The 25486-nt window shown below is 40.7% G+C and overlaps 1 protein-coding gene across 45 annotated transcripts in view; it reads right to left on the bottom strand.

The window, feature by feature from the left end:
• Window positions 1-2160: 2160 nt before the first annotated feature.
• IFT88 (intraflagellar transport 88) overlaps window positions 2161-25486 on the bottom strand; it is a 124884-nt gene continuing 101558 nt past the window's right edge. For 36 of the 45 annotated variants that reach the window (XR_010150292.1, XR_010150293.1, XR_010150290.1 and 33 more), the window contains 3 exon segments: window positions 22759-22825; window positions 2709-2819; window positions 2161-2470 (listed from right to left, as the gene is read on the bottom strand). Coding sequence is in view for 36 of the 45 variants with exons in the window: in XM_009426641.4 (XP_009424916.4) it covers window positions 2349-2470; window positions 2709-2819; window positions 22759-22825 (300 nt within the window). In the remaining 9 variants the exon portion in view is untranslated. 45 annotated transcript variants of the gene reach the window in all.

The following is a 25486-nucleotide window of genomic DNA, read 5'->3' as shown; positions in this document are numbered from 1 at the left end:
TGCTGAGCCATCCTTTTTCTCTGGTACTCACGAGCACATTGCTTATACTTCTTCTCTAGCCTCACTCTCAGACCTAATTGATCTCATTCAGTTTCATGGTTTTAAGTACGAAGTGTACATAGATGGATCCCACATCTCTACCTGTAGCCCTCACTTCTGTGACCTCCAGATTTTAAAGATTAACTGCATTCTTCGTATCTCAAATTGAATGCTTAAAAGACAAATTTAACATGGGTAAAACACATCTACTTATTCCCCCCCAAATCTATTCCTATCCTACTAAAAAGACAACACTAGCCACTCCGTTCCTTAGCCACAAATTTTGGCATCATCTTTTCCTCTTTCCCTCACAATCCACATCCAATCCATTAGTAAGTCTCAGCTCTGCCTCCAAATATATGCTGAATCTGACCACTTCTCACACTTTTCTATTGCTAAAAACCTGTCTCAATTGCTTTCATCTCTTACCCAGGCTACTGCTAGTAGTTTCCACTCTTCCCTTCCATCCCACTTGCCCACTTCATCTTCATGGCGACCAGTGTGATGACTGGTTTCTAAAGGTTAAATGAAAGCACTTCACTCACCTCCCTTGCATGAAACCTTCTAGCAGGTGTTCTATAGTAACTAGAATAAGATCCAAACTGTCTTCTTTATAAGGCTGTACATGCTCTGAACCCTGCCTACCTTTTGGATCTCATCTCCTTTCCCTTTCCTGCCCATGTAGCACACCACCTACATTGCTGGATCCCAAACCCTCTCACTCACTGTCACTGTAGCTCAATAACCCTGTGACACATCCAGATCATTCATTTTTCAGCGTGCGGCACTTGCTGCTCCTTCTGCTCAGAACACTGCTTTCTTCTCACCATTCTAGTGTTAATACCAAGGCCACCTCTTAGAGTCCCTCCTCCATAATCACTACCTATTGCATTATTCCATTTTGTTCTCTTAACTGTAATTAACAATATCTAGAGTCCTTTAAAAACATATTTTCTGGCCAGGCACGCTGGCTCACGCCTGTAATCCCAGCTCTGGGAGGCCAAGGTGGGTGGATCATGAGGTCAAGAATTCGAGACCAGCCTGGCCAACATGGTGAAACCCCGTCTGACTAAAAATACAAAAATTAGCCAGGTGTGGTGGTGCGTGCCTGTAATCCCAGCAACTCAGGAGGCTGAGTCAGGAGCATTGCTTGAAACCAGGAGGTGGACGTTACAGTGAGCCAACATTGCACCACTGCACTCCAGCCTGGGCGACAGAGTGAGATTCCATCTCAAAAAAACCCCAAACAAACAAACAAAATATATTTTCCATCTCCCCACCAGAATTTAAGCTTCTTGAGGGCAAGGTATAGTTCTTTTTCACTACTGTATCCCCCAAATTTTAATGAATTCTCTGCACATACTGGATGTTTACTGTATTTGTTGGCTGTCTCATCAATTAGAGCATAACCTACTTTGGGAGCAAGGAATGTGGTCTAGTTTTGGTTTTCCTCCCTCGCATCTAACAGTAGCATGCACGTTGCAGAGACAATGGTAAGTAAGATTGAGGGGTCCATTCTCTTTGGTATAGTGTTAGAGATAAGCCACTTCTTCTGACATCCTCGTCATTATAATTCCTCTGGAGACTCTAGACCAGCCAAACACATTGTTAAAGAGAAATGCAGGCAGTCCTGCCCCCAACCCACTAAGTCACAAATGGGAAAAGCCATCTTAGAGTTGTTACTGCTCTGTGCTATTGGTGCACACCCCTGGGCTGAAGTAGAAAGGAACTTCGGAAAGGAGCACTAGGGTTATGGTTTGGTATTTAATCCCATTACCCTTTATACTGCTTCCAAAACATAATTGTTTTAATAGTGTTTCTAATCCCCACAAGGCAAATCTTCCAAAGAATTTCCAAACTCCAAGCAATTTAAGTATGAACAGAAATTGTGCCTATGTCCACACAGCATTTTTCAATCTGCAAGCCATGAAATCAATGTAGTGACTTCACTACTAGCACTTTGTTTGAATGAAACTATAGAAAATATTAGCATGTATTGCAATAATAAGGGTAAATTTTTATGACTACATACACATATATGTACTAGGTTGTGTTATGAAATTTATTTCTTCCTGTGTGTCAATGTTTTCAAAAAGCTAAGGAAGTCACTGGCCTAAAGTATTAGTTTTACCTATTTTTATTCCTTAAAAGAAAAAAACAACTTAAATGCATACATACAGAATAGAATACACTTACTTAAGTTTTGACAGTGAAAAAAATAATTACAGGTTAGATATTTAATCCAAGGTTTAACATGAGGATGATCTCATAAGGCAATTTCTTTCCTTTAATAAATATTAAAGTGAATATTATTCTGGAAGCAAATCATCTCCTAATTCTTCATCAGCAAAATCATCCTCATCGATCCTTTTCTTGGCTGCAGTTTTTGGTCGTTCTATTTGAGGGCCAAGTGGGTCCACATAGGAGGCATCTAGGTTTTGAAGAGATTGTCACGTTAGAGTTATGTAAACAAACAAAACAAATGTGAAACCAATCAGGCTCGTAGTCAAAATGAGTAACTCAGAGTGAACAGAAATGGTCTCCCAAGTCATTTTAAATTTTATCTGTAAATATCAAATTCTTAAGAATTCCCAGCAACACCTTTTGGCCATCTCACCAGTCTTCTTCAGACCTGCTATGCCTGGAGGAACTGGGTGGAGAGTACTTGCCTATTTCTTTGTTACTGCTACTTTCATAAGGTTCATTTGTCCCAGGTAAAGCTCTGAGTCTGGCACTTAGTCGTTCACCTTTACTACTGGCACTATAGTTCTGGCCACTATCTGAAAACACGAAAATAAAAATGCATTTGTTTAATATGTTGAGAAAACATAAAACTACATTATGCATCTTAAAGCATACTTATTTGCCAAGAAACAAGCAGGTTGTTTAATTTGGAAGCCAGCTTCTTAGGGATATAATTCTTGTTTTCTGAAATTTAAAAGAAATATCTTGTGGGAATCTATAATATAGATAAAACATCACTTAAGAGTAGTCTGTATATGTATTCTTTCAAATGTGTGCTTACTTATAGGTTTCAATTTTATGGAAGAACTTAAGAGAAAGTAAGAGATCACCCTGACTAGTATAATCTAGCAAAGAACAAAGCACCTGAAGAAAGAACAAATGGGAAGTCACAAGCTCAGATCAACTCCTATCGTAGCTGGAGAGGGGCCCTAAAACCACATCACATGAAAAACAGCAGAGGAGGCTAGGTAAACTTAACCTAGTGGGCAGAGAACCTAGATCACACAAGCGCCTTCTTCAAACATTTGAAGTATGTTCACAGAGAAGAGGATTAGACTTCCCCTGTATAGCAGGATAGATTTTGGCTTGATATAATGACAAACTTAAAAAAGAATTATAATTGCCCAAATAGGCAATGGCTGCCTTAGGAAAAAATGTAATATGTATCACTGAGGATTTTCAGATAAAACTGAACACTAACATTAGTAGGAAATGTTAGTAGTACTTTTTAACCAGAAATTTCTGTGATATTTTCTAAAAGTACTCCTCTAGCCCCACAGTTTTCCTTTCTTCCCCTTAGAATTCCTAGAGTGATATTTTTTCTATTATGTAAGCCTCACTTTTAATGAGAGTAGTCCACTGATAAACACACTGACCATTTCGTTTTTGAATATAGTTTGTCTTTTAGTTTACTGATAATGTCTCTGGGAATAAATCAGAACAAGATGGTCTTTAAAATCCCCACATTTTAAGATTGGCCAACTGACCCAAAATAGTAAGTCTTCTCTAAGGTTCTTATCCAAAACCTTACCATTTCCCCTACCACTGATGTTACGGGAAAATAAAGCTCTTTAGTGTACTGAATATGTCTACACACTTTAGTATATTTTAAATTATTTTGTCCCTCTCTTTTTGTTAAAACAAAAGTTAATTTTTTCCATGCAGAAATGTATATGGGTGTCTTTTAAACTGCCTGAGTGAGCTCAAGTCAATAAAGTTTGAAAAACATAGCTCTAGGGATATTTCTTTTACTTTTTTTTTTTTCTGAATAATGTATATCCTACCTGTCTCCAAAAAGGTTTAAGATAAGCCACCAAATATATACACAATAACTATATAGCAATCTTTTAAAAGATGAATGAGTATGTGAGAAGAAAAGTTTGGGTGAGAAACATAAAACAAAGTTGGCAGGGAGTGGTCCAAACAGGCCTTCTTGCCTTAGGGTTTGCAGTCAACGAAGGGCAAGGGCATACACAGTTCTTTGACTCATGGGTACATAAGATATGACAACCAATGTCTCCACAAAAATGTAGGTGTTCTCATTACAGAGATAAGATGGAAATGCCTCACAGAACTGCTCACTGAGGAATACTGTGGAATGTCAGAAACACATCCTCATTAGTAAATACGACAACGTTATTTCACTTTTTACACAGATGTAAATTACCAACAAAACCCTGATAGCTCCCTCAGGCACCCAAAACCCTTCTGAAATCCAAATGCAAATTCCTAGCCTGAGAGATTCAAATTTTGTGGAAAAAGCAAACCTTTAAAAAATAAAACCTGGGGCCGGGCACGGTGACTCACGCCTGTAATCCCAGCACTTTGGGAGGCCAAGGCAGGCAGATCACGAGGTCAGGAGCTCGGGGCCAGACTGAGCAACATGGTGAAACCCCGTCTCTACTAAAAATACAAAAATTAGCCGGGCGTGGTGGTGCACACCTGTAATCCCAGCTACTCAGGAGGCTGAGGCAGAAGAATCGCTTGAGCCTGGGAGGCAGAGGCTACAGTGAGCCAGATCGTGCCACTGCATTCCAGCCTGGGCTACAGGGCGAGATTCTGTCTCAATAAATAAATAAATTAATTAATTAAATAAAAATAAAGTGCTTATATAAAAAATAAAACTTGGCTGGGCAGAGTGGCATGCACCTATTATCCCAGCTGCTTGTGGGGATGAGATGGGAGGATCACTTGAGCCCTGAAGTTCAATGCTGCAATGAGCTATGACAGCACCACTGCACTCAGCCTGGGTGATACAGCAAGACCCCATCTCTAATATAAATAAATAATAATTACAATATTTCTAGTCTTTGAAGATTGGACTCTATAGTTTCTGTTGTTGCTTACTCTTAGTGACTTATTTCCTCATGCATGCATACTTTTTCTTAACTGTAGGTTCTTATTCTTTAGAACTTAAAAGTGCATTCCTCCAAGGAGGATTTAAGTTTATTTCTTGTAGGCACCTTGTAGCCTCACCAACTGAAGTCCACTTTAAATCAAATTTTCAGCTTGGTGTTCTTCAGAACACACAGATATAATATGTATTCTAGCTCCAAAACTATGTGAGTGAAGGCTTACTTATGGTTAGGAATTATCAAAAGAGCTCTTCTTGTTTTCTACATTAGAACCAAGGTGAAAATCCATCATCTGTAGGGTGGCCTCTTTTCTTTTGAGATGGAGTTTCGCTCTTGTTGCCCAAGCTGGAGTGCGATGGTGTGATCTTGTCTCACTGCAACCTCCACCTCCCGGGTTCAATCAATTCTTCTGCCTCAGCCTCTCGAGTAGCTGGGATTACAGGCACGCGCTACCACGCCCGGCTAATTTTGTTGTTGTTGTTGTATTTTTAATAGAGACGGGGTTTCACCTTGTTGGCCAGGCTGGTCTCAAACTCCTGACCTCAGGTGATGCGCCTGCCTCGGCCTCCCAAAGTGCTGGGATTACAGGCTTCAGCCACCGTGCCCGGCCAGAGTGGCCTCTTTCCGACTTGGCCTACTCAGAGTATTGCCAGTGAGAAGTCCTAGCTTTGTGACAGGGATTCTTTGATCCGACCTCTGCTCTGGCCTTTTTGAGGCCCCAGGCCTTATCTCTTGGTCCCCATGAGTGTCTATAATCTGAGGTTCTCAATCATGAGGGATTAGCTAGGCAATGCCAGCTCCTGCACTTGCTTACTCTTTTGGATTTAAACTTTCTAGATCTTTTTGGCCTCCAAAGAATTTCCTTCTTTGCTACCAACTCGGCCGTGCATTTTTGAAGTTTTTTTCATTTTATTTTTTCCTCCCCCTTCTTCTTTTCTTTTTTTTTCTTTTTTTAACACGCAACATATCATTTTTAGGAGAGCTATACTTGGAGTTTTCCTGAATATTTAGACTATCTTACCGTCAGACATAGATATTTGTAATAATTTTACAGCCAGTAGAAATATACAAAAATGTCATTTAAAAGGCTAAGTCTAACCCCTTTATTTTTCAGATGAGAAAACAGGCTTAGGATAGTGAAGTGAAGTGACTTGTTCAAGAGTGCATAGTTGGTGACAAGATCAGCACCAAAACCCAGCCTTCCTGACTGCCAGCCTGGTCCTTGCCTGTTAGACAGATAGTGCCTCTTTAGCAAAGGATCTGTGTAAAGTGTGGCACCTGGGCCTTATTCATATTCAGATTCCAAGCATATGCTATTCCGAGCTCAGCAGTTTGGCTCGCCCCACAAAATGTGGCTGTCTTAATAATGACAGTTAAGCATTTAAAGGAAACTCACAATCTCTAATCTCTTTTCACTACCCTGTATTTTAGACCCTTCTGCTGGCCCCAGAACAACCTGACCCCCTCCTTGCCTTATTAAGCAAGTCTGCAAAAAAAATCTTAACACATTTCTAGTTGGTGGCCGACTACATCCCGACTTGACCAATGTTTTTACAAGGCAATGCATACTAAGAAGATGACCTATTTGTAACATTTTAGAGTGACGTAGTTTTTAAATATGAGTTTTTTTTTTTTTTTTTTTTTTTTTTTGGGTAAGAAAGTGACTTTTAAGCTGGGTGTGGTGGCCTGAGCCTGTAATCTCAGCTACTCAGGAAGCTGAGGCAGGAGGAGAATTTGAGGCCAGGAGTTCAAGAAAGTGAGTCTTATAAAAGGCTCTATTCACAGAATAAATTAAGTAAGGTTAAGGGGCTAACTACATGAACTTTGGTGAAAATTTCTCTCCAAATAAAAATGAATTGTTTCCAAGGAAAGACAGTCTTTACTAATTTAGAAAGAATATGGTTATGAGCATGAAAATAATTTATAGCAGTAATAAACTTAAGATAGAAAAAATAACTGTACAGGGAAGATGAAAAGCAATGTCCTTCATTTTTGCTAATTTTCTAAACAGGTTGCGGCAGAGATTTTTATCATATTTAAATACAATGATTTTGTGAAACTGAGTACATAATACATTTATATAAGTAATGAAAATAAGAAAAATGTATCAATTTCTTTATCTTTAACACCACCGATGCTATTTTAAATTCTGATGAGTGTTAACTGTGCTCCTGCTCAGTACCTTATGCTGTTCACACCCAGCAGAGGCAAAAGGAGATGCAGCCACTGCCTTCAGGAACTTTACAATCTGTGGGTGACTTTTACCTTAAGCATTCACTATAAATAATTTCCATGATGTCATACCTATAACACATTTTAAAGATCCAATAAAAGTACTTGCCTTTCCTGCATTTTTATTTTACTGATTTCTGTATGAACATTATTTTGCTTAGAGAAAAGTAAAAAGGAAACTACATTGTGTGACGATTATTATTCACTGCACTCCAGCTGCAAATAAGATTGTCTCTCGGAAGTTATATCATCTCTCAAAGCTGTTAAGTGATCCAAGTCTATGGAGCTCCCAATGGCAACAGCATCCCCCTTAAAGATCAGCCAAGGAAGCTCGATGTGGGATCTCACCACAGTGGGGAAGAAGGGGCCTGTAATAACTGCTCCAGGGTGACACAACTGTGAAGAACATAATTCAACTTGGAATTATTTCCAGTTGAACATTTGGTTTATTCCCAATGTTTCTACCATAAATAATGTGATCAATATGTGTGTACAAAATTATTTCTTTAAAGTAAGTTCCTATCAAAGGTTATGGGCATTTTAATTAATTTATTTATTTTTTGAGATGGAGTCTTGTTTTGTCTCCCAGGCTAGAGCGCAGTGGCGCAACCTCGGCTCACTGCAACCTCTGCCTCTCGGGTTCAAACAATTCTCCTGCTTCAGTCTCCTGAGTAGCTGGAACTACAAGTGTGTGCCACCATGCCCGGTTAATTTCTGTATTTTTAGTAGAGTCAGGGTCTCACCATGTTGGCTAGGCTGGTCTCAAACTCTTGACCTTAAGTGATCTAAGTGATCTGCCTGCCTTGGCCTCCCAAAGTGCTGGGATTACAGGCGTGAGCCACCATGCCCGGCTGGGTATGGGCATTTTAAAGGGCTTGATGAATATTTCCAAACATTCCCAGCAGGGTGTGCCACTTAGAACTCCCCCCAGCAGAATTTAGTTAATAAACAGTGCTCATCTCATCTCATCCTTGCTACCCTTGGGAATTACCTTTTAAAAAATTCATTGCTAATTTTATAGGTTAGTTTGTGCTGGTAGCAAGCCCTAAGCCTGTCATAAACAGGCCTTAAAGAAACTGGCCATAAAAAGGATTTCTGCAGCAATGTGGCATGCTCGTGATGGCTATCACACACACTGCTAGAAGCTGTTGGTTTACTGGAGCAGGGCAAGGAAAACCTGGCCCCCCCACCCCCGGGAGCGGAAAACTGCTCAAGCCACAAACAATAGCAGGAGCAGCCTGTGCCTTAACAACATGTTTTTGCTGCAGATAATCAGCCAGGGCCTGTTTCTCTGCTCCTCGCTAAAATTGCTTTGTTTCCCATAAGGAATGCTTCTAGCTAATCTATAACCTATAGAAGCAATGCTTAGCACTGGCTTACTGTCAATAATATGTGGGTCAGACTCCGTTTGTGGCTCTCAGCTCTGACGGCTGTCAGCCCCCTGATCCCACTCTGCACTCTATTTCTGTGTCGGTGTCTTTAATTCCTCTAGTGCTGCTGGGTTAGGGTCTCCACGACCGAGCTGGTCTCGGCAAGCGGTGCCCAACATGGGGGCTTGAACCCGGGTCGAAGGGTCGCCCCGAAGCGACAGTTGGAGAACGTGGAACTACGCTGGGGAACACCCGAGTACTCTTAAGCAATCCCTGTGGTGAGTAACAAGGGGAGCTCGGAAGCATCAGGGTAACAATGGGACAAGGGTCGAGCAGGCACGAGGCTTGAGTCTGCTTCGGCATCTCCTCAGAAAAGGAGTGAAGGTTAGCACCAGCTGACTTATGCAACTTTTTAGTGTGGTAGAGAAATACTGCCCCTGGTTTCAGGACTGAGGAACTATGAATGTAGAGGTCTGGGAAAAGGTAGGCAGCACACTGAAAAAGGCATATAAGGATGGTGCTGAGGATATTCCTGTAACTGTCTGGTCAGTGTGGATTCTGGTTTGTTCCACCTTGGAGCCTTTCTATATAGATGACAAGGAGGAGGAATCAGAGGAAGAAGGAGAGTGTAATGAAGTAACTAACAGAAGAGGTGACAGAGCAGGTTTGCTTGCCAGCTAAAGAGACAAAGGAGGGAGAGGTTTGTCCCTACCCCTCTATACCCCCTCATTATTTTGAAGAAAAAGAGTGGCCTGACTCTCCAAATCTCTCTTTTCCAGAGGACACTGGGCAAAAAGTAGCTGCCCCAGTGACTGTTCCAGTAGTGCCTCGAGCGACCGCTCTCAGTTCCATTTAGGCAGGGATCTAGCAAGCTAGATGAGAGGGTGATATGGATGCTTGGCAGTTCTCTGTTAGAATATACTCACCTGATCAACAGGGGAATATTATGGCTACATTTGAGCCTTTTCCTTTTAAATTCCTCAAAGAATTTAAACCAGCTATTAATCAATATGGACCAGGTTCTCCTTTTGTAATGGGACTGTTAAAGAATGTTGCTGTCTCCAGTCAGATGACGCCAGTGGGGACGGTAGGATTACTTCTAGGTAGGTCTAGTTTAAATTTAAAAGGAGTGCAAGTACATACAGGAGTCACTGATTCAGATTACAATGGGGAAATTCAAATTGTTATATCTACTTCTGTTCCCTGGAAAGCAGAGCCAGGAGAGCGTATAGCACAGCTCCTGACTGTGCTGTATGTGGGAATGGGAAAAAGTGAAATTAAACAAACAGGAGGATTTGGAAGCACAAATAAACAAGGCAAAGCAGCTTATTGGGTGAATCAAATTACTGATAAACGTCCTACCTGTGAAATAACCATTCAAGGAAAAAAAATGAAAGGATTGGTAGATACAGGAGCGGACATTTCCATTATTTCTCTACAGCACTGGCCGTCCGCATGGCCAATTCAACCCACTCAATTTAACAGAGTTGGAGTTGGTAAAACCCCTGAAGTATATCAAAGCAGTTATATTTTGCATTGTGAAGGACTCGATGGACAACCTGGGACTATCCAGTCAATTATAACTTCTGTACCTATAAATTTATAGGGGAGAGATTTATTACAGCAATGGGGAGCACAAGTTCTAATTTCTGAGCAACTATACAGCCCTCAAAGTCAGCATATGATACAAGAGATGGGGTACGTGCCTGGCATGGGATTAGGAAAAAATTTACAAGGGTTAAAGAAACTGCTTCAAGCGGAAGGACAGAATTCTCATCAGGGTTTAGATCATTTTTGATGGCGGCCATTGTTAAGCCTCCAGAACCTATACCTTTAAAATGGTTAACAGGTAAGCCAATTTGGATAGAGCAGTGGCCGCTGAGTAAAGAGAAACTGGAGGCTTTAGAGGACTTAGTTACTGAACAATTAGAAAAAGGACACATAGCTCCAACATTTTCTCCCTGGAATTCTCCAGTCTTTGTTATTAAGAAAAAATCAGGTAAATGGAGAATGTTGACAGATCTTAGAGCCATTAATTCAGTTATACAACTTATGAGGGCACTGCAGCCAGGATTGCCTTCTCCTACTATGATTCCTAAAAATTGGCCTTTAATAGTCATAGATTTAAAAAACTGTTTCTTTACTATCCCCTTAGCTGAGCAAGACTGTGAACGGTTTGCATTTACAATTCCTGCGGTAAACAACCTGCAGCCTGCTAAGCGTTTTCACTGGAAAGTGCTCCCACAAGGCATGTTAAGCAGTCCAACAATTTGTCACTTATATAGGACAAGCAATTGAACCTACTTGTAAAAAATTTTCACAGTGTTACATTATTCATTATATAGATGATATTCTTTGTGCTGCCCCGACTCGGGAAATATTACTCCAATGTTATGATCACTTATAAAACTCGATTTCTCGAGCCGGTTTAATTATAGGTCCTGACAAAATTCAGACTGCTCCTCCTCACTCCTACTTGGGGACCTTAGTAAATGTCACTACAGTAGTGCCACAGAAAGTAACCATAAGTAGGGATCAATTGAAAACACTGAATGACTTTCAAAAATTACCAGGGGACATTAATTGGATACAACCTGCTCTAGGCATTCCTACCTATGCCATGAGTAATCTATTTTCTATCCTTAGAGGAGATCCTAGTCTCACTAGCCCTTGTCAATTAACAAAGGAAGCTGAGGCAGACTTACAGCTGATTGAGAAGCAAGTGCATACAACTCAAATAAATAGAATAGATCCAACGAAGACTTTAGACTTGCTGATTTTTCCGACACAGCATTCACCTACTGGTGTTATTGTCCAAGAGCAGGACTTGGTAGAATGGCTTTTTCTTCCACATGCTAATTCACAGACTCTAATTCCTTATTTAGATCAAATTGCTACTCTGGTAGGAAATGGGAGAACCCAAACTCCCATATGCATGCATATGACCCTGGAAAAATTATTGTCCCTCTTACAAAAACACTAACACAACAGGACTTTATAAATAGTCTTGGCAAACCCATTTAGCTGATTTCGTAGGTGTTCTTGATAATCACTTTCCGAAAACAAAATTATTTCAATTTTTAAAATTAACTAATTGGATTCTCCCTGGAATAACTAAATCTAAACCAACTGTAGGTGCTGAAAATGTTTTTACAGATGGGTCTAGTAATGGTAAAGCTTCTTATTCAAAACGTAAAGTTTTCCAGACGCCCTATACTTCAGCTCAAAAAGCGGAGCTTGTAGCTGTAATTGAGGTGCTGACTGCTTTTGAGATGCCTGCCAATGTAATTTCTGATTCTTCATATGTGGTTCATTCCACACAGTTAGTTGAAAATGCTCAGCTACAATTCCACACAGATGAACAACTGATGACTTTATTTACCCAATTACAAACCACAGTTAGGAACAGAATGCACTCTTTTTACATTACTCATATTGGAGCTCATACAACTCTTCTAGGACTTTTGACTCCAAGGAATCAAATGGCTGATTGCCTAGCTGCTACTGAAATATCTAATGCTAGACACTTTCACAATTTAACCCATGTTAATGCCTCTGGTCTCAAACGCAGATACAGCATTACCTGGAAAGAAGCTAAAGCTATTATCCAGCGATGCCCAACTTGTCAAATGGTGCATTCCTCATCTTTTACAGGAGGAGTTAATCCTCGAGGATTGGAACCTAATTCTCTTTGGCAAATGGGTGTCACCCATGTTCCCTCGTTTAGGAGACTAGCTTATGTGCATGTATGTGTAGATACATTTTTCTCACTTTGTTTGGGCTACCTGTCAAACAGGAGAATCTTCTGCCTGTATTAAACGGCATCTTCTGCAATGCTTCACGGTCATGTGCATTCCAGCTTCTGTTAAAACAGACAATGTCCCAGGCTATACTAGCCAAGCTCTAGCTACATTTTTCTCTATATGGAATATTAAACACATTACTGGCATCCCATATAATTCACAAGGACAAGCCATTGTGGAATGAATGAATCTCTCCCTAAAATGACAATTGCAAAAGCAGAAGGGGGAAACAGGGACAGTGATTATAGGACTCCACACATGCAACTGAATCTAGCATTACTGACTTTAAATTTTTTGAGCCTATCTAAAGGCCAGATGCTATCAGCAGCCGAACGGCATCTACCAAAACCAGCTGCAAAGATAGAAGCGGAACAACTGGTTTGGTGGAGAGATTCGATAACGAGTTGGGAAATAGGTAAAATAATAACATGGGGTAGAGGTTATGCTTGTGTTTCTCCAGGCCAAAACCAGCAGCTGATTTGGATACCATCAAGATACCTGAAAACTTATCATCAGCCAGATGCCAAGGAAGAGATTTTGGGAGGAACCCGAGGACCCCCCGGTTGCAGCCATGTTGAGACTGACGATAAGGAAGACACAAGTGCTGGCGAGCAACACTGGTCGGGCACAGCCACCCCCCTGGGGCCAGATGAAGAAGTTGACACAGATGGCGGAAGAAAATCTGAAGGAGGCGGGACAACCAGTTACAATGAGTAATCTAATGGTAGCTATGATGGCTGTGCTCACCATTGCCATGAGTATTCCCCCAGTGACTGCTGAAACAAAAGACAATTATACTTATTGGACATATATTCCTTTTCCACCACTTCTACAGCCAGAAACATGGTTAGACCCCCCAGTGGAGGTATATACTAACGATAGTTTTTAGATGCCTAGTTCTATAGATGATAGAGGCCCGTCTAAGCCCTAAGAGGAAGGAACTATTATGAATATCTTGTTGGCATTTGAGGATTTACCTATTTGTTTGGGAAAAGCCAATAGGTGTTTAGCTCCCAGTCATCAATCCTGGCTGGCGATAGTGCCTGAATGTAACATCTCCATGACACAATTACATATGCTTTCTGGTCTTAGTATTTATCACAATTATTATGCTCCTGTAACCGAAGTTTACCACCCTCAAAAACCTATCTGTAAAGTGGATTGGACATGGTCAGCAAAAATGAAGGTATTTGCTTGGGAAGATTGTGTTGCAAGGCAGGCAGAGGTGTTGTGTAATGATTCATATGGAGTCATTATCGATTGGTCCCCTAAAGGGGCATTTATGAGGCTCACCTCTCAATCTGTAGGTAATGGTCACCCTGCATATAAACAAAATAATCAGATGGTGGACACTATAAGAAGTACAGCAAGAGTTCCTATTATTTGGGCATATGGTGGTATAGTGGTATCTCAACCCCAAATGATATGACCTGATGTAAGAGCTAAACATAAGGAGTTATGGAAAATATTAATGGCACTGAAAAAGATAAAGATTTGGGAAGGAAAATGTACTAAGCCAACCCAATATAATCCTAATTACATGTTAGAATTGGCTCACAACAGTTCAGTCTGGATACATAGTTGTGTCTGTCCGCCTTTCCTGTTTGTAGTGGGTGATTTAAAACTTGATCTCCCTAATCATCATATGACTTGTCAAGAATATAGATTGTTTTCTTGTGTGAATTCTTCCTTGTATAATACTGATCATTCTATTTTAGTAGTAAGAGCCCGAGAAGGCGTATGGATACCTGTAAAGCTTTCCCGTCCTTGGGAAGCCTCTCCTTCTGCGCATATTATTACTGAAATTCTTCGATAGATTTTGAGGCACTCTCGGCGTTTAATTGCCACTTTAATTTTAATCATTACGGGATTGACTGCTGTCACAGCTACTGCCGTGGTAGCTGGAGTTGCTTTGCATTCCACAGTACAAACAGCAGACTATGTAAATAATTGGCAGAAAAATTCTACTCTGCTGTGGAATTCCCAAACTAATATAGACCAGAAACTAGCTAATCAAATCGATGATCTCCGACAAACTGTAATGTGGCTAGGAGATTGAGTAGTTAGTCTAAAATACAGAATGCAGTTACAATGTGATTGGAATACTTCTGATTTTTGCATTACTCCTCATCTGTATAATGAAACAGAGCACGAGTGGGAAAGAGTTAGGAGACATTTAAAGGGTCATACTGGAAATTTATCTTTAGATATTGTAAAACTGAAGAAACAAGTATTTCAAGCCTCTCAGGCACATGTGACGCTAATGCCAGGAACTGAAGTGCTTGAAGGAGCTGCAGATGGATTAGCAGCTATTAACCCATTAAAATGGATCAAGACACTTGGAGGCTCTGTGATTTCAATGATGATTGTGCTTTTAATCTGTGTTGTCTGTCTTTGTGTAGTCTGCCGATGCAGATCCCAAATCCTGCGAGAAGTAGCCCACCGTGACAAAGCTGCCTTTGCCTTTATCGCTTTGCAAAAACGAAAAGGGAGACAAGCCCTAAGCCTGGTAGCAAGCCCTAAGCCTGTCATAAATAGGCCTTAAAGAAACTGGTCATAAACAGGATTTCTGCAGCAATGTGACATGCTCGTGATGGCTATCACACACACTGCTAGAAGTTGTTGGTTTACTGGAGCAGGGCAAGGAAAACCTGGCCCCCCCACCCCCGGGAGCGGAAAACTGCTCAAGCCACAAACAATAGCAGGAGCAGCCTGTGCCTTAACAACATGTTTTTGCTGCAGATAATCAGCCGGGGCCTGTTTCTCTGCTCCTAGCTAAAAATGCTTTGTTTCCCATAAGGAATGCTTCTAGCTAATCTATAATCTATAGAAGCAATGCTTAGCATTGGCTTACTGTCAATAATATGTGGGTCAGACTCTGTTCATGGCTCTCAGCTCTGACGGCTGTCAGCCCCCTGGTCCCACTCTGCACTCTATTTCTGTGTCTGTGTCTTTAATTCCTCAAGCACTGCTGGGTTAGGGTCTCCATAACTGAGCTGGTCTTGGCAAGTTTGCATTGTTTTAGTTATTGGTGAGGCTGTATATTTTACCACCATGTGTGAGAGAATAGTTTATATCCTCTTCTCTACCTCCCTGGAACTCATTCACTTCTTAAATCATTAGAATCTGACTTTTGCCTCTAACAGTACACTGAGACTGCTTTCTTTAAGGCTATCAAAACTATCTTAGCTGAAAAATCTAATGGCCCTCTGTAGTCTTCAAGGCCCAATTATAATACGTATATAATCATTTTTCAACATTCCCCTTCCCTTAAGCTAGGAAGTCTATCAATTGCCCCTATTAGTTTCTTATTTTTTGAAAGTACTATCTAAAATGAAACTTTCTAAAAAATTCTGCCCATTCCTTTGAATGTGTTATGAATATAGTGGTTCTTACTTTTTCAAATCTCTTCTTAAATAACTCTCTTTTGGTGAGCTATAAATTGATTTCATTATCCATTAGACACTTTGTAAAAGCTTTTTGGTCTGTCTCTCTCTTCTATTTTTAAGAAGATGATATTCAATTTAGCCTCTATTAAGATGCAATAATTAAGATCTATTCTCACTCCTTAAGTATGAGGAAGTATTTGTTTATATCTAGAAACACTGAAGAGCATCAGACAATAACTTTGGGACCTTTAGGAGGCCTTTACTGACCAATTTACTTCTAGGTGCTCTGTAATCTGACTTGCAAATGGCCTATCCTCTTATTACCAGGAAGCTGATCTTCCTTTGCTCCTGTCCCTTTCCAAAGTTAAGAGGCAGCGCACCACAGCTAGGGATCCAAAGTACTTTCCCAACCCACAGTCCAAGAAAGTAATGATCTTATCAGCTCAGATGACATAATACTCTGATAATTTTTACAAGGACCATTGCTTGGACCTAGCCTTACTCTGAGAATTTCAGCTCATTCTTACATTGTTACAGCTGCAATTCTCAGTTTGATTTCAACCCTCACCCCCTACTTCTATTGATCCCATTACATTATTACCCAACAAAACCTAACAGGAATATATTAAAATTGTAAAAATGAAGGCCGATAGCTACTGTATAGGCAATACTCAGGAGAGGGAGACTCTGGAGGGACTCAGTGAAGAGAACAAAGGAGGTAACATTATATATTTGTTATGTGGCAAACTTAAATACTTAATACCTAGCATATAAAGAGGATATGAGAGGTGAAGCTGGAAGAATGTTGGTATTTACTGAGTACTTATTATGGCTAGAAAACGTGAGAAAATGCTTACCTGTAGATAAAACAGCAGAAAGGTAGGAAGGGAAAGAGGGTAAAAACTCATAAAATGTGTGTTTGTATGTATGTGCACACATGTATATATAAAATACATGTGTATATATTTTACAGATAGGATATATGCATGCATATATATGTGTGTATGCATATATATGTATGTATGTGCATATGTATTTTGTAAAAGTTTTGGATTAAATTTCCTGTGCTTTTTGTAACTTGCCTCTGCAGGCAATTATAAAAAAGGAGTTTCACAAATGTTTTGATTAACAGCAGCATTACTGAAGTAAATATTCAGCTTTCCAAATTGGTAACTTCAAGAACCAACATTTATTTTTATTTATAAGCACTAGTAATTCTTGTTTAAAAAAACAAAATTCAACTCAACAGTGAGACAGGGGTACACTTGGTTACACTGCATGGATAAACATGACCCTCTTGTGTTAGGGAGAAACTGAGGCTCTCACACTCAGAGGTCACACACTGGCAGTGGTGAGAACATGGGCGCTGGCAGTGCAGTGGACACTGGTATTCCAGGCCCTGCCCATGCACTCCCTTTGTCAGGCGGGAGTCACAGTAGCCATGCTCACCCTTGCACATGCTTGCCCTTATCAGGAGTTTCTCTAAGAGCTTTCCACATGAGCCCATTTCCTCCTCAGCAACCCTATCAGGAAGGTCCTGTTTTCAGTCTCATTTTACTGATGAGGAAACTGTGACAAAGAGATTTAAGTAACTTGTTCACATAAGATGTGATGAGTTCAGGAAGGTGGTCCATGGATGTTGAATGAATGCCAGGAATGGGATTATGACAAGGACTGAAAACTCAGGGCAACAGGCTAAGGGTGAGAGTTAAGGAGCATGTTCTGTTGAAGATACAAAATCTCATCATATGCTCTGTGATGTGTGTTGACTTAGTAAGGTGGGTGAATTGTAAACAACTAAGGTGGTTTTAAGAGAAGAAGTTCACTGATACAGACTTTTACTGTTCAAGCTGTATACCAGGATGAAATGGCTTCAAGCAGTGCTTTGATCAAAAGGATAATTCCCAGGCCCCACCTGTCATTACCAAAAATATTCATGGAGACTTTGGCTTAGAGCAGGGATTAGCAAACTACAGTGTGTGGGCCAAATCTGGCCCACCCTATTTTTGTCTATCCAGCAAGCTAATGATTTGTACATTTTAAAATGGTTAGGAAGAAAAGCAAACAATAATAATATTTTGTGACATATACAACTCATATAACATTCTAACTTCAGTGTCCAAGAATTAAGTTTTATAGAACACTATCACATTTATTCACTTACACGCTGTGTACAGCTGCTTTCAATACACAACAGCAGAGTGGAATATTTTCGGTAGATGAGACTTGGCCTGCAAGCCTAAACTATTTACTACCTGGCCCTTTAAAGAAAAAGTCTGCACACCCCAAATTACTGAGAATTACTGTATCAGAACACAGACGACACATTGGCAGATTACACCAGCTGGGTATACTGGCATAGGCAAACTTTTTCTGGAACTGTAACACTGAGACTACTTTGGTGCTCTGGTGCTGTTCACTATCTTCTAATACTTATTATTCATCAAGATTCCTTTGTGATACATACCGTATACAAAGTGGGCTGGATACTCGGGTATCCTGCAAAACTGTGGTCTAGATTTATGGGGTGAAGGGACATGCAAGTTGGGACTGAGGCTGACAGGCATGATCCTTAGAGACGTGACAGCACCCGCCCCCCGGCCTCTGAAGACTCCCTCCCCACATAGATGTCCAGCAATTCCTTCCGTAATTGGCTGACTTGTGTCGGCCTGTCCTCTACATTTAGGCCTATGCACGTCCTCAGAGCGTACGCTCCTTGTCTCGTCCTCCCTGGTGGGCACTGAGCATGACTTGTTCATTCTCTGCTTGTGACACCATCAGGCCCCAGCAAAACTGTGGAAAGGTGTTAATTAGCCATGCTCAAACTTGGACTAGAATATTAAAATATAACTGGCCAGGCGCGGTGGCTCAAGCCTGTAATCCCAGCACTTTGGGAGGCTGAGGCAGGTGGATCACGAGGTCAGGAGATCGAGACCATCCTGGCTAACATGGTGAAACCCCATCTCTACTAAAAATACCCAAAATTAGCCGGGCGTGGTGGTGGGTGCCTGTAGTCCCAGCTACTTGGGAGGCTGAGGAAGGAGAATGGTGTGAACCCGGGAGGTGGAGCTTGCAGTGAGCAGAGATCACGCCACTGCACTCCAGCAAGACTCTGTCTCAAAAAATATATATATATATGTATATATATATATATATATATATATAGACTTCAGTTTTTTAAAATAAAATATGTTTACAATGTGCTTTATAAAAGATACCATAAAGTGAATTTCTGTTCACTGAATCTTATCCTGATTTTCATTATAAAATTATTTTCAGTCTAAAATTGATCCATTTTCATTGGAAAAGTTTATATCCAAGACATAAAAATCAAACTAAAAAATGCAGAAAGCCATTAAAAATCACACAGGGTAAACCAAAAAGCACTTTAAAAATGAAAGCTTAATAACACCATACTCAAAATAAGTCACAAAATGCCACTATCATGCAAAAATAGAAAATGCCATCCAAGAAGGAATTCTTGTGTCTTGAGGACAGCTACACATGAGAAGCAGATGTGTTCTGTCAATTTCTCAACCTTTAACAAAATTCAACCAAAACAATGGACAGAATATAGTTATTCCCCTCATCAGTTTATCTGCAGAGAATATAAATACTGTTAACTATTAAGACTTTGAAATCAAAAGGAAGGAGAAAGGGAGAGAAGCCTCATAGCCTGGGTTTGTTCCGACTTCACAGCCAGGGCCAGCCTTGGAGTGTGGCCTGTGCTGAGAACTGGAGAAGGGGGACAGAAAACACGATTCCTGCAAAAGTGTCAGCGTGGAACCAGCTCAGCCACAGAAAGCAGCATTCAAACTGGGCTCCAGGATGAAATGAAAAAGTCTGGGATGATGCATAACTCGAGATGTCAGAAAATAAGGAACGAAAAGGCAAATGATGGGGGAAAGCACCCTAGGAAGGGACTGATGAGTGCTTTAAATTTGTGCCAGAAGAACCTAGTAACACGCAACCCTGCTTGTAAAATGCCTCGAGAGCACAGAGTTTGTATGCCAAAAGTCTCTCATGTGAGAATAAAGCTTATTTGTGCACTAGAACTGACTATTTGTGTTGGACTGAAATGGACTGGAAGAAAGAAAGGAAAATGGATTAAAAAAGAAAAAGCAGCAGTGGGAGGCCAGGACCAGAAGGGAACTCTTCAAGAGGAAGGCCTCTCTTTTATAGCACACAGGTATCAGATCTGGGGTGGCCCTACCTCTCTTCATTGTCAGTCCCTTCTTCCCTGACCGTGGAGGAGGTCCCTGGCCGAGTGAAGCCCTCTCTGTGCTCTAATGCCAGCACGACTGAAAGAGGGCTATGGGAAAGGTCACCAGGGAGGCTGGGCAATTCTTCATGTCAAAGGATCTGAACCTGCGGTGGCCTGAGGCACACTGATCAATCTGTTTCCGAGAGGCAGCTGTCAGTCTTCCTGGGGTTACTTTCTCGGGGGTGGGACCCCAGACACTGTCCCCTGGGCTCTGGGGAAGCACCACACCATTCAGCAGTTTTTCGGGTGTTCTATCACATCCCATTAGGAGGTACTGATGTTTCTGAGGCAGATTTTCAAAGTGATGGCATCTGGGAAACTAAGGCTTAAGTTAAGGGGAGAGATTTTATAAACTTACGAATTACCAGGGAAGGGTCAGAGAACTTAACATAAGGTTGTTGATGTTTAGAAGGAACTGGTTGGTTATTCTGAACTTAAGATTTTCAGAGAGAAATGCAGAATCCTTAGGGGATGGTGAATCTGGCCCTAGAATTTTAATACTTAATACTTCCTTAGGGGTTACTCAAGACAATTACTCCTTAAAGGGACAGTTATTTCCAAGAGAGCTGATATCACGTACTTCCTGCTTCCTAGGAGCAAGGATGAACCAGCAGCACTCTGCTGGTCTGGGGAGCTGTCTAGAGTTGCTTTTGACTGTTGTACAATGCCTAGTCTGTGGACTTCTTGGCTGTTAAGAACATTTTTGGTACACATCCATGACCCTCATCTACAGTTCCAAATTCCAAAGAGCTCTGAAAGCCAACTCTTCAGGTGGCAATATATAAACTTCTTGGGTACAGAACTTGACTTGATTTGAGGCTATTCATAGTCTTTATTTATCCTTAGTGTGAATATTCATGTTTCACTGAATTAATATGTCTGAGGTGCTCTCCTTGGGTAGTATATGATACATGGCTAATACATCTTGCTTTCTAAACTCCAAAAGGTTCTGAATTCCACAACACACCTGGCCCCAGGGGTTTTGGGTAAGGAGCTGTGGGCTTATGGCTGCCTCTGGCTTAAGAACTGCTGGGCCAGATCTCTCTGACTAAATCCAACCCCAGATAGTCACACGGATCCATTAAAGTGGAGTGTGTGAGATATCTGGGGCTAGGGAAGAGCAAGGAGACAGGAGTATCCATCAGGACCATGGTGGCTGAAGAGATGGAAGTGGCTACTCTTTGATGTGACAGACTGCCTTTGGTACTCTTGAGGCTTGGGCTCAATGCTGCTTTTACTGATTTCTCCAGCTCTGGGTAATGGCTCCTGAAGATAAACAGGCCAGCACCATGAGGTTTAGCTGGAGACGCTGGACTGACTCTTGGGGAATCAAGTGGCCTGGCTAGAACCCGATGCCACTGATGGCTGTAACTGCCTACTAAGTTATAAATTGAATTTGACTGCAATTGGGACGAAGCCTCCTTGAATTTCAAAGCACAGCTCTGAATTCAAGGAGTCTTTGTCCCAGCTGCAGTTTCTATCCCTAGGAAAGTTTGAAAACTCATGTACATTTCTCTACCATGGCAGCATCCACAGCACCATTAGAAGCTGTGTGTCTTTCCAACTAGATTCTAACTTCTTTGAGCATGGGGACCACGTCTTATTTGTTCCCATGTCCTTGGCTCTTAGCACAGTGTTTGGCACACAGTATGCATCCAATAAACACTGTGAATGGATGAAAGGCCTGCCTAACTAAGAGCTACATTTGTCTTTGTCCTGACTCCTACATCACAAACAGATATGACAGAATGCAGCTGGATAGTTACATGGAGCTAGGTCATATATGCATGAGAGTGCTGAGTATGGATAGGAGAGAATGTAGGTATATTTATAGACCCCAATTCGACATTTATTTTTAAAATTAGCTTCTTTAAAATCACCAAATTTGTACTAAGTTTAACTTACACTGCCTGCCTGAAGTAGAGAAAGAAGGTAGATTGTTGATGGGAAGAAGGGGTGGAAAACTCAATAAAATGTCTTATTATGTAATGATGTCACAAGGAGTAAAAGAATTTTAGAGATGCAAAGAACTTCAGAAATCACCAAAAGCCTATAGCATTTATGTGGTTGGTCCAAAGACATATATACATCGTCACGATCAAGACTGGGACTCACACTATGTCTCCTAATTCCTAGCTTGTCACTAATTCTACACTAAAAGTCAGACTAAAGATTTAGGGCTGTCAGCATTCCATAGGACCATCCTCCTTCTCATGGCACTTCCTTCAAATGGAAATTTTAAAAATGTAACACCGCAAAACCTCATAAGTACGCCCATCTATGATAATCTGTCCAACCTGAGAGATTAATAAATGAAAAACTTGTTTATTAATCAACTAGCAAAAACAAGCATGGTTATTTAAGAAAATCTGTTAGCATTTACAAATACTCATTTACATATCAGACTGACTGCTTACCAAATTAATTAATGTGAGGTTTTACTGTGTATAGAACAAACCGACAGACACATAAGAACACTTTAGATTATTGCAAGATGTTTCCAGAAGCCCACATACTAGAAATGTGGAAACCAAGTTTTTCAGGGAAAGAGAAAATACTTACCACCGCTAGCACTTCCTTCTCTTTTGCCACGGGAGCCCCCACTGCCATCTCTGCCTGACTTTATGCGCTAGAGCAAAGAGAAGACAAGTTTAAAAGAATAAGTGCTATTCCTTCAAAGTTGAATATAGATAAAGGTGGATTTTAAAATTAACATTACTACATTACCCTTAGGACTAACCCATCATACCTGAGAGGTGATTCTATAGAGAAAAAAAAAAAAAAGCCTGAGTTGTTTTGTAAGTGGAGGGTTCAAGCCTTCCCCTCTAAGGCACTTGAGAAAACTCGTATAGCACTTTAATTCAAAAGTGCAGCGTAACCTTGGCTTACACAAACAACTCAAAACTAAACAGTATTTTCTTGATGTGAACATTCAGGGCTTAAACATGATCTTTAGTTTAAGGGAGGGATGGGTGAGGAGGGGATAAGAATCTACAAAAGGGCCATTTCTTGCCATTAGTCCTCATATACAATGGTTGGACCTGAACTATTTGAGGGTAAAAAAAAAAAAAAAAAAAAAAAAAGGTAAGCTGAGTTTTGAAATTCAATTTATAAAATAAAAGTATGATTAAAACCTCACAAAAGACCTAAGATCTGTCCAACAGTCTACTTTCTTAGATACAGACTCGCCTTCAAAGCCTAAGAAGTATCTCCACACTGTGGCATTGTTAGGTTTCTTTCTACATTTTATGGTTCTGTTTTGCCTAAGTATTAGAATTTTTGTATTAACATTGCATCTGCCTCAAGTCACACTATCAAATTTTCATATGTATAATGGTTCATTTACACAGCTACAGGATGATTAGTGAACAGAGACAGATGGCTTTTTATATTTATAATTGAATTAAACTTCTTAACATGGGTGGATATTTTATTTAGATCTTTAATAATATAAACATAAGACATAAACATAATTTCATATTTAATTCAAAAGACAAATTATTTAACTCCTTAACCCTGACAACTTCCCAAATATTTATAAATTGTCAGGTCATGGATAAAGTTATTGTCTGTGGTTTGCTAGGAAGAAAGAAATTCTTTTCAATAATTAACTCATTTCTGTAAGATGAAATACTCTCTTAAAACTCAGGACTTCCAAATGTTTCATAAACATATCCAATTTTTTTTCCATTAAAAGGAAAAGCACTTCCCTTGAAATATCAACTTTCTCCTTGCCTTCATAGATGAAAGAAAATCTTAAAAAGATGTAGCAAAGTAAGAATTTAAACATCCATAATCTGACTTTATTTCAAAACTTGATTTTCATCCAACCACAGATGGATCATCTCCAGCATACCAAAAAGACCTTTAAATGCTGAAAATAGGCCGGGTGTGGTGGCTCACGCCTGTAATCCTAGCACTTTGGGAGGCCGAGGCGGGTGGATTACCTGAGGTCAGGAGTTCAAGACCAGCCTGGTCAACATGGCAAAACCCCATCTCTACTAAAAATATAAAAATTAGCCGGGTGTGGTGGCAGGCGCCTGTAATCTCAGCTACTCTGGAGGCTGAGGCAGAAGAATCGCTTGAACCTGGGAGGTGGGGGTTGCAGTGAGCCGAGATCACACCATTGTATGCCAGCCTGGGCGACAGAGAGAGGGACTCCGTCTCAAAAAAAAAAAAATGCTGAAAACAAATTCATCAAGACAAATGTCCACATAGCTTGACAGTTTTTAAAACCACATGTGAAAACTTGTATCCTGTTTAAGTGACCAGAGGTTCAGAACAGGGTATGCGAAGGTAAGTAAGCACTTCCATAATCACTACACTCTTTATTGCCTGACACCTGTTCCCTGCACTCATCTAGAATTTTCCAGTCCTCTGGCTCTCATCACTCTTCTCTTTTTAAACTCTTTAAATTCCTACTTTCTGTCCAGCCTAGAATCAAGGCCTACCACGTGCCATGACGCCACATTGGAACTATGGTCCTTGCCTCCTTCTTGTCTTTCTGCTTCACTCATCAAGAGAAACCTAAGCCTCGGTTGGTTCAGTGCCTTCCCTTTTTCCTCTCCTACTCCCAGGACACTGTGCTGGGGAAACAGCTCCATCAGTACAAAAACCAGGCAAGCCTCAGGGCTCCCCACTGCTCACTTAGATCCTCCCATGTGCCCCATGCAGGCCATCTCACTTCTCGTAGACACCACTTTTTGTCCTCATCACTTTTGGAACTGACTGTCCTGCCTGCTTAGAGAATAAAAGGAAAACAGCATCTCCTTGGATATGCCAGCTGGCATGGACCCTGCATGGATGGGTCCGCTACTCCCTGTCTGCCTGCCCTCCCTCATCTTTTCAGCTATTTCCTCCTCCCTCATCTCCTCAGGAGACCCCCTGTGTGTCCCCTGGTCGGGACTGGCTCCATGTGCTCTCATTATGCTCAGGGTCCGACTCTACCGGTTTGTCTTTCTCCTTCATCATCCTCCTGTGCACAGAGAATGTGGTGTTCTTTTCCAACTGAATGCCTATTTGCAGTTGAGAATCAGTGAACTCCACCATAAGGAGTCTTGTGTACTAACCATTGTAATAGCTGTACCATTGTAATAGCTGTAGCAAGGATTTCTTGTGGAAGTTACAGAGAAGGCAACTTCAAAAGTAAAACCAAAACATTTATCAAAACCTTAGTTTGATAAAGTTCTAAGTTCAAAGAACTCTCTAAGAATGTGCCTATTATGTAAGAAAAAAAAAAGAAATCTCAACTGTCAAGACTCAGTTAACTGCACATCTCTCATACCATTCA

The sequence above is a fragment of the Pan troglodytes genome, chromosome 14 (genome assembly GCF_028858775.2).
Source record: "Pan troglodytes isolate AG18354 chromosome 14, NHGRI_mPanTro3-v2.0_pri, whole genome shotgun sequence".
Lineage (NCBI taxonomy): Eukaryota > Metazoa > Chordata > Mammalia > Primates > Hominidae > Pan > Pan troglodytes.
The sequence above is the reverse complement of the archived record's forward strand: the minus strand, read 5'-3'. Positions and strand labels throughout refer to the sequence as shown.